The sequence below is a fragment of the Propithecus coquereli genome, unplaced genomic scaffold (genome assembly GCF_000956105.1).
Source record: "Propithecus coquereli isolate 6110/MARCELLA unplaced genomic scaffold, Pcoq_1.0 Scaffold322, whole genome shotgun sequence".
Classification (NCBI taxonomy): domain Eukaryota; kingdom Metazoa; phylum Chordata; class Mammalia; order Primates; family Indriidae; genus Propithecus; species Propithecus coquereli.
Window position 1 is genome coordinate 1,515,947 of NW_012148864.1, and position 10,774 is coordinate 1,526,720.

The 10,774-nt window shown below is 36.0% G+C and overlaps 1 protein-coding gene across 1 annotated transcript in view; it reads right to left on the bottom strand.

The window, feature by feature from the left end:
• Window positions 1-10,774, bottom strand: part of SGCD (sarcoglycan, delta (35kDa dystrophin-associated glycoprotein)) — a 430,166-nt gene that overhangs the window by 259,562 nt on the left and 159,830 nt on the right. Inside the window, exon 2 of the mRNA XM_012650389.1 lies at window positions 10,164-10,265. Coding sequence (XP_012505843.1) covers window positions 10,164-10,265 — 102 coding nt within the window. The remainder of the gene's footprint in view (window positions 1-10,163; window positions 10,266-10,774) is intronic.

Below are 10,774 nucleotides of genomic sequence, written 5' to 3' on the forward strand. Positions count from 1 at the left end.
CAATTTTTAATAATACCCATAATTTATGTGTGAGCAAAGAAATGCAAAGATGCCTAATGCAACCCTCTGACTTAGTACAAATCACTTTTATTTGCTCAGGCAATACTTCATGGTCCAGTTAACTTCTTAATTAAAGACAGCAAGATGCTCATGTTCCATGCAAGTAGCATGGAAAATACTGTTTTGTGTGCAATATATTCAGTTGGGAGTTGAAGCTGTTTTGCTTACTGAGGAGAAGCCACTGCAGCCTTCGTTTGTTTTCTAAACTAACCAGAGACATGGCTCTGCTCATTGCAACTAAATTGTCAACACAGCCTCTTCAGAAAATGTGTGCGTGCCTGCCATTCCACATTACTTCTAAATTTGTTGCCTCTTACACAGCATGCAGAACCCAAATTTTCATACTTTGTGGTCTTTGCCTTCTTTCCCAGGATGTGCTCTTTAGTGGTTAGAGGAATAAACACAAAAAGTAAGCATGTTCTAAGAGACTCAGGGTGGGGAATGGCTGTGGTGGGCCATAGTTTCAGCCTCCAGAAGTTCAAAGACCACTACCACCTGCTATTGAGCTTGCATATAATTTCAAAAGCAAGAAGAACAAAGCTGGAGTTATCACATTTTATGATTACAGATTATATCACAAAGCTATAGGAATCAAAACAATATGGTACTGGCATAGAAACAGATATATTGACCAATGGAACAGAAAACAAAGTCCAGAAATCAACTCACACATACAGTCAACTCATCTTTAACAAAGGTGCCAAGAATACATGATGGGGAAAGGATGGTCTCTTCAGTATATGGTGCTGGGAAAACTGGATATTCACATGTAAAAAATGAAACTGAATCCTTATACCAATCACAAAAATCAACTCGAAAGGGATTAAAGATATAAAAATAAGACCTGAAACAGTAAAACTACTAGAAGAAAACATAGTGAGAAACTACACGACATTGGTTTTGGCAATGATTTTTTTTTGTATATGACACCAAAAGCATAGGCAAAAGCAAAATAAACAGCAAACAGGTAGGACTACATCAAACTAAAAAGTTTCTACACAGTAAAGGAAACAATCAACAAAGTGAAAAGCCAACTTACGGAATTGGAGAAAATATTGGCAAATGATATATCTGATAAGGAGTTAATATCCAAAATATATAAGGAACTCAGATAACTCAATAGCAAAACAAAACAAAAGAAAACAAACAGAAAACCTACCAAATAACTCAATTAAAAATGGGCAAAGGACCTGAACAGACATTTTTCCAAAGGAGACATACAAATGTCCAACAGGTATAGGAAAAGGTGCTCAACATCACTAATCATCAGGGCAGTGCAAATTAAAACCACAATGAGGTATCGTTTCACACATTAGGGTGACTATTATCAAAAAAAATGAAAGATAACAAGTACTGGCAAGGATGTAGAGAAAAGGGAACCCTTATGTATTGTTTGTGGGAATATAAATTGGTACAGCCATTATGGAAAACTATATGGAGTTTCCTCAAAAAAATTAGAAATAGAACTACCACATGATCCAGCAATCCCACTTCTGGGTGTATATCCAGTGGAATTAAATCACCATCTCAAAGACATAACTGGATGCCCATATTCACTGCAGCATTATTCATAATAGCCAAGATATGAATCAACATAAGTGTCCCTTGACAGATAAAATGAATAAAGAAAATGTGGCACATCTTTCCACAATGGAATACTATTCAGCCTTAAAAAAGAAGGAAATCCTGTCATTCTTAACAACCTGGATGAAGCTGGAGGACAGACATCAAGTTAAGTGAAATAAGCCAATAACAGAAAGACAAATACTGCATAATCTCACTTTTATGTAGAATCTAAAAAAGTCAAACTCATAAAAACAGTGAGTAAAGGGTTGTTACCAGGGGTGGGGTAGTTGAAATGTGAGATGTTGGTCAAATGGCATAAACGTTCCGATATAATATGAATAAGTTCTGGAGACCTAATATACAACATGTTGACTACAGTTAATAATCACGCATTATATACTTGAAATTTTCTAAGAAAGTAGACCTTAGGTATTCTCACCACACACATTAAATAAGGTGATTATGTGAGGTGACAGATATGTTAATTAGCTTGATTGTGGCAGTCATTTCACAATGTATATTAAAACATCATTAAGGTTGCATACTTTAAATATATACAATTTTTACTTGTCAATTATACCTCAATAAAGCTTAGCCAGAAAACCCACAGGAGCCAGACCACTAGGAGAAATTAGGGCACAAAAGAGAAACAAGAAGTGAAGAACAATGAATTAGGAGTGAATATGAATCTTACAAAATCCCAATCTAATTTCTTGACTCCTGAATAAGGAGACACACACAGTAAGTCCCCACTTAATGTCTTTAATAGGTTCTTGGAAACTGCACCTTTAAGCAAAATGACCTATAACAGGTCCTTGAATACAGTCATTTTGTTCAATACATTTTGTTATAAAATTGATGAGAAAAAGATGGTTTTGTTATAGGTCATTTTCTTAAAGTCACAGTTACCAATTTTGAGGACTTATTGTACATTCGAAATTCCATAAACCAAAGGCCACACCTGCAAGGGATTGCAGAGGTCCATAATAATAGAGTTAAGCAATTGGGTGTGAGACAATCATGACTGGCGGAGGCTGTGACAAACTGAAGAACAAATGTCCCATATAAAGGAACTGCTACTGAGCTCCAACCCTTAAGAATAGCAAACTCCTCTGCCATATTTTCTGTTCTTTCATGAGAATTAGAAAATGTATGTATTTTTAAATGTTAGAAACACATGCATATTAAAAGAATACTGCGTGAGGCAAATAAAGTATGTCCATGAGCTGGATTCATTTTATAACTTCTGTCATAAGCCTTCATTTCAATAGTTCACTTGATAGTTTATAAGGTGGGTCACTTAAGTGACTTAACCCTTAACCCTTACAAGAAATTTCTTTTTTTTTTTGAGACAGAGTCTCGCTCTGTTGCCCGGGCTAGAGTGCCATGGCCTCAGCCTAGCTCACAGCAACCTCAAACTCCTAGGCTCAAGTGATCCTTCTGCCTCAGCCTCCCAAGTAGCTGGGACTACAGGCATGTGCCACCATGCCTGGCTAATTTTTTGTATATATATTTTTAGTTGTCCAGATCATTTCTTTCTATTTTTTTTTAGTAGAGACGGGGGTCTCACTCTTGCTCAGGCTGGTCTCGAACTCCTGACCTTGAGCCATCCACCCACCTCGGCCTCCCAGAGTGCTAGGATTACAGGTGTGAGCCACCGCGCCCGGCCAAGAAATTTCTTAAGTAGAGAATATCATCACAGTGATTAGATCATGCATAATTAAACTTGGTTTTGTTGCATTATCCACCATTGTGTCCAGTTTCCTTTTCTCAGTGATTTTGAATCCTCTCAGGGACTCAGTCTGCTTTCCAGTCAAAGTTATTCCTCATGCGAGGAATCAGCATGTATAACTCAACTTATACCAAATGTGATGTCATGGGACTATTAATCACCACTTAAAGAGCATGGTAATGTGGAAGAATACTGCAATCCTGGATTTTAGTTCTGACTTTAGCCAGATATAATTTGCTAAGTCCCACTTCCTTTCTGGGCCTTAGTGCTCCAACCATTAAATGAAATGTTGTCTAATTAAATTCTTAGGGCTTTCAACTTCCAGCCAAGATGTGTCTTGGTATTTAAATCTCAACTGACATCGCACTAAAATCACAATGGATTAAAAAAACAAACAAACAAAAAAAAAACCAACAAAAACAACCCTGATTCTTCTGTAAAACAAAGAGATGATAGAACCCAAAGTAAAAATTTATGGTGAGGATGATCAGAGTTTCAAAGAGTATGCAGATATTTCTCTACTTTCATAAATATTGACAAACCTGGATACCCTCGATGGGATAAAAATATCCATTTTAGATGTGGAATTCAGACGTTAATGCGAACCAACACTTACCCAGGCTTTTGTAAAGCACTAGTATGTGTTTTGATCTTTAAATATTTTATTTTGCTTTTTCTATGTTATAAAATGAGTAAAAATGTCATTACTGAATCAAACTATATAAACATTTTTAAGGTACTTTACATATACTGAACTATCAAAGCTATTTTTGTCAGAAAGACTGAGCTGAGGATGCCAGACCTAGCAAAAATTTTAAGGACAAGAATGAGAGAAAAGTGAGTTAAACTTTGGAAGAATATAACTCAGTGAAAGAAAAATTTTAAATGCCAAGCTATTGAATATAAAATTGGTTTCCTTTGACAGTAGTGAATTTGTCATTAAGAAGATATTCAAACAGAAGATGAAAGACCATTTGGTTCAGAGGAAGTTCAAACATCTGATGAGATTTGGATTAGATGATGATGAAGACAGTGAAAACTATTATTGTCACCATTATCATCAGAAGCAGGTGAGAGCAGCAGGTACCATTTCTAGATACTCACTTCATGTCAAGTTCTGTATTAGCAATTAACAAACATTATCTTACTTATTGATAACCACATATGATATAGGTATTAATATTATCCCAATTGTACAGATAAAAAAACACAAGTGTTTGCAAAGGTTAATAAATTGTCCAAAGATCACTCATTGAGCAAATGGTACTACTGGCTACTACCCAAGTCCAACAATAGATAATATGCGCTTAACCATGGTGTTATACTGCCTCTTGGTATAAGCAACTTCTAAGAATCTCATTTATATATGATTTCATAATTCTATGTACAGATTTTGGTGGGTGAGAACATCTTAAAATAGGCAAGTATTTAATATAAAATATTAAATAAATAAAATATTTAAAAGACAATATTTAAATAAAATACTTAAAAGACATATAAATACTCTCAAAATGTATACAATAATTTTTCACTTTCTTCTTCTAATGTAAGTTAATTTTATTTGATCTTGCCTCCAAATTTTGCTTCTACTCTCTCCTCTCCTGAACGTCTATGTTCAAGACAGCAATGGGCTAGGACTTCTTTACCCATCCTCAAGTGTAGTTTGAGGTGGACATGAAGATAAACTCATTACGCAATTTTCTTGTTGCTGTAGGTGTGGAACATAGTTGGTGCTCAGTAAATGCTAGTTTCTCTTTCTTTGCCATTTCATGTTAAGTTATGCAAAAGCATCATCTAATTCCAGCATCATGAGATGCAAGATAATAAGCCTCTCTAAAGAAGTAGGGATCTGCCACTTTTGTTTAAGTAATACTTTTTGAATAAAGGTCTCTTTAGTACTCACTCATTCAATGTATCTACTAGTAACTCCAGACAAAAATTTATAGTTGTATGTAGCAATTAAAAAGACATACAATCACATTGAAATAGGGATTCAAATACAGAGTTTTATAGCAGTAAATCCCTTAACTTCATAAACTTCTGTGTTAATGCATTCAAGTGGTATTTCTAAGACAGACTGTCATGGTAGAATACTTAATTTTACTATATATCCTTCTCAGTCTGAGTGACATCATACTTTACTACTTAGAAGCTATATTTACATGTGGATGAAAGCTAAAAGTTCCTCGATTTTCATTCAATTCCCAGATAGAAATCTTTATAAAGATGAACATTTCTCATTAATTTATCTTCCTAAGTAATTGCTATCACACTAATCAATTTGTAGGGACTTCACCAGGGTTGCAACCTTCAATAAAGAAATCAGATACAGTATTGAACGCTGTGTAGATTACTTAACCAATCTCAATTGCTCTTAGATCAGTGAAACAAATACCAAAATGAAGTCAAGTGTTGCTTCATTAGTTATCTTTACTTTGAGTAGCTGACTAATCTCGTTCAACTGGACACTGATCTTTTTTCAATAGGAAAAACAGGAGGAGATGCCGCATGACACAGAAGCAGCAGCTGTGATCTACAGAGAAATGATACTGTAGTTAATTCTACAGAAGAGAGTCTTCCAGAAGAGGTCTACAAGCAACAGTCACATACATCAGAAAATATCCCATAAGCTGAAGATGACAGAGTGGGGAATGGAAAGGTGACAAAAAGCACATGGAAGACTCATGTGAGCATTCACATGAGGCTGTGATTTAGTAAATACGGTAGATCCTATTGGTTGCCTGCCCAACAGTCATTCCTCCTGCTTTCTTTGCTACCAGAATCTCAGTTTGTTCAACTGGCCACAACCCCTCTGCTTGAGGGGAGGGGAACCCTGTAGACTAAATTGCCATCTTCTAATCTTATTCTTTCACCTTTTTGTGTCAACATACTTGTTTTCAGTATGTTTGATAATTCAAAGACAGACTCATTCCACCTTTGTTGCCACGCCTAATGTGTTATTCTATATTTCCTTCTTTGTGCTGATGTCATTCAAAAGGAAAATATTAAAGCTTATGCCCTGAACCACTTCTAATATCTCTCTTCAGCAAATCAAGGCAATAAACCCCACTGCAGGCAAAATGAATCTTATTCTTCAATTGGGCAATAGATGTTTTGTTTAAAAAGATCTTTATAAATTAAAATTTTATGATTAAAATTATTTAGATACACTTACTGTATGATTCCACTGATATAAAGTTCTATGAGAGAGAAAGCAGATCGTTGGTTGTCTGGGGAGCAAGGTGAGGACAGTAGGGTGGAAGTAGTAGGATGGAGGGATTAAAAGGAGGGAGGGAGAAACTCTTAGGGTTGATGGATATATGTTCATTATTTTGATTGTGGTGATGGTTTCATGTGTATATACATATTTCAGAACTTATCAAATTGTACACTTTAAATATGTGTAGTTTATTGTATGCCAATTACACCTCAAAAAAGCTCTTAAAATTTTAAATACTAGATACAGAAAATTAACAATATATTATCTGTCACTTGATGACAGGGATATGTTCTGAGAAATGCGTTGTTAGGCAGTTTTATCACTGTGCAAACATCATAAAGTGTACTTAAACAAACCTACGGTATAACTCACCATATACTTAGGTTATATGGTAGTCTATTGCTCCTAGGCTACAAACCTGTACGTCATGCTTCTGTACTGAATACTGGAGACAACTGTAACACAATGGCAAGTATGTGTGCATCTAAACATAGAAAAGGCACAATAAAAATATAGCATTATAATTTTATGAGACCACAGTCACATATGCAGTCAGTTGTTGACCAGACCATCATTATGTGGCACATGACCGTATATTATTTGGAGGGAAACAAAGTTGCAGAATAGTATGCAAAGTATGGTTTTGTTAAAAAATACGTACTTGTGGAAAGTTTCTGAAAAAATACTAAATTGTTAACAGTAGGATAGATTTGCCTCTGCAGGATAGATTTAAGGGACACTTTCATTTTCAACGATTGATTGATTCAATTTCACAAACCTCTACTGAGCACATACTGTGTGCTGGGCACGGCAAGAGGGCTGGGGCATACGGCAGGGAAAACCCATACAATCTGCTGCTCTTCCAAACATACATTCTTACACAAATAAGAATATGAAATAATGACAATCATAAGGGGGAAACAAGCAGTGTACTGTTTATATACGCCTGTTGTACTAAATGGATTGGTTGGGTGAAGGCCTTTCTAAAAAGTTGACATTGGAGCTGATTCCAGTATGATCAGAAGGAGCCCTCCGTGATAACATCTAGCAGAAAATTTTATAGGCCTCAGTGAGGACTTCAGATTTTATCCCAGATGCAATGAGAAGTCAATGGAGAATCCTTTGCAAACAGGTGAAGTGACCTGACATTTTGAAGATGACTTTGGCTACAATTTGGGTCAAGAGGCTAAGAGTGAAAGGCAGCAGACAGTGAGTTATTGCAAGCGAAAAAGGGTGGTGGTTGACCTGGGGTGTAGCGTGTGATGTGGAAGAGTGAATGGATTTGGGCACCAGTTTCAGGGAGAGCTCATATGATTTACTGATGGATTTTATTATGTATGCATATTCATAAGTATGTTTTCTTTCAGTTAGGGAATATTTATTTTGTTATCGGAACCTTTTAAGGCTATAAAGCTTAATTTATTTACTTTTTTTGAAAGAAAGACTTTATTAAGAACGGAAAATAATGAATTTGAACACAATTTTCTTTAAACAGTGACTTAAAAGCACTGAGTTTAACTCAGACTTTTTCAATGTTAAAGTTTTTTTTAAATTATCACGACTCTTTAAGCTTACAATCAAGTGTATCTCTGAGTTGGAATCAGCTAACTGTCAATTTTCAGATAGACTGGCTGGCGTGTTTGCTAAATGTCCAATTCCTACGTATGAACTCAAGAGATGTATCAGGTACCCTGTTTCAGGTTTTCCAAAACACATTTCTCAGTTCCTTTATATGACTCTAATTCTGTACCAATGAAACTTAATTCAGGATGCTTTACTTAACTTATATCAACTATTCTACCCACGATCTTAAAACACACTTCTTGTACCACATCCAATCTAAACAGAGCATTCATATATGTACGGAAATATCACTAATATAGATTAGAGGGGTTGGCAAACTACAGCCTGTGGCCTATTTTTGTATGGCTTCTCAAGTAAGAATGGTTTTTACATTGTTAAAAAGTTGTTTAAAAAAATAGGCTATTCACTCCCTGGCCCTTCACAAAAAAAGTATGCCCACACCATTAGAGAGATATGACCAAACGGAACTAGTGAGTCAAACAAGTTTAATATAGATAAGATTGGTAATCTAAAGTACAACTAAAAACAAGCCAATGACTTAACTAACCAACTTGCCAGGTTGGGATAACTAACTAGATATAGATCAAGGGAAATGCATATAACAGGCATTTCTTAAATGCTTGAGATTGACCCTCTATTCACCTGTCCCTCCTCCTTACAGGGCCATCTCATTACTCCTCCTAGGGAATAGGTTCCCCAGTGACAGTGAGCATGTTTACAATATTCTTGGGTACTTCAAGTATCCAAGACAATGTGTCATAGGTTCTAGTTACATTTTATGAACAATCATTGTGTGGCTGAATTGAGTTGCTATTTTTGATGATTTTAACATCCTGGCCCCCTCTCTTTTCACCGGGCACATAAAAAAGCAAATTTATTGGCAATTCAGCGGTTACACTCAGTTTAACACAATTCAGGATTGAGATCGCATTCAGATAAAATTAACCACTGCCCCAAGCTGCTGAATTTCATTAATTATGCTCATCAATGCGCACAATGCAAATGAACTTTCGTGTTGTTCCTTACTTTCAGGTGGACCAATCCTAGGTAGAGCAAGTGCATTAATAACCCTTTTCAACCAGCAAATTCGACCACCCCACTAAAAAACGAAAATAAAAACTAAAGAAACCAACCAACCAACCAACCGAAGAATAACAATAAACACCAAAAAATGAAAATCGATTTCGATAATATTGGTTAATATTATGTGGATATTCCTACATACCTACAAGGTAGGAATCACTTCCACCATGATAAAAAAGAAAAGAAAGAATGAAAGAAAAAGCTTAGGTAGGAGATAGTGGTTAAGAGAGAAAGCCTGATATCCTTGCCCTGTTACTTGAAAAGTGTACGGCTTTGGAAATGTTACTTCTCCAAGCCTCAATTCTTTAATCTATAAAACAGAGGCAACAATTGTCTCCACCCCAGTGGACCAATCCATTATTTGTTATCATTACATTAAGTAATGATAATGCATGCAAAGAAGCAACGTGCCTGGAGGAGGGCACACACTCTGAAGAGATTACTTAAATACCATTTCAGAACATAGTTGTTGATACTGAATTCATTCTAGCCATCCCTAGCTACACAGTCCAAAGACCTAATGAAAAACAAAATTCTAGTTCTTCAGCTCTGTGTTTCCAGAGATGGCTTTGAAGCACTTCATGATTAAAAACAACAGCAATTTTTATTTATATACTATTCATGGCTTTTCTACACTTACCTTCTTGCCCTATTTGCATCATAATCTATGACGTTGGTTAGAAGGGGTTGTTACCCTCTATTACGCAAGAATGAGAAGAGGCTCAGAGGTTATCTCACTTGCTTACAGCATCACTGCTGTGATTATGTTCAAAGATTCAGATATGAATGCAAATTTATCTCACTCCCACTATCAATCCCCACCCCAATCCTCTATAACTCAGCTGATGGTAAGATCAATTTCCCCAGATTTAGATTCCAGAGGAACAATCATTCCTTTTTCTCTCCGCAGAAACTTACTGGTCGGGACCGGATTTCTTTGGCGTAGAGAGGTTGTAAGAATTCTGAGTCTCCTTCTAGCCTGAGACCTTTTTCTGTGATCCTCAAGTTTCCCATTCCATCCTGAAATACAGACAAAGGGAAAATGTGATTAGCCAAAATTTCCAAATATCCCAGGGTTGCCAAAATTGAAATAGAATTGTTGCCTTTTTTTTTTTTTTTTTGAGGGTATGGGATGAGAGGGAGTACAAACACATAAAATACTAGGTGGCATTGTTCAATGAAATTATGCATATCACCCTTTTTGCTCACTTATTCTGAGAAATTTCTGTCCCAAGCAATCTGTAATGTCCCCTAGTCATTGATGTGCACTGATGCAGGAGGTCCTTTTTGCTAGGCAGCACCAAATGAATGGAGGCAGAAGGTGGGTGGGAAGAGAGAAAAGGATGATTCTCCAGGTCAAAATGAAAGATCTTGTTTCCAAAACTCTATGCCGAAATTTCATACTGGCAGTCTGTGGGCCAAATCTAACCGTTGGACCTAGCTTGTTTGAATCACAAAACATTTAAGAAGTCAAATTAGTTACTAACATTTTAAAAAATATTTTATTATGGAAATAATACATGCAAAAG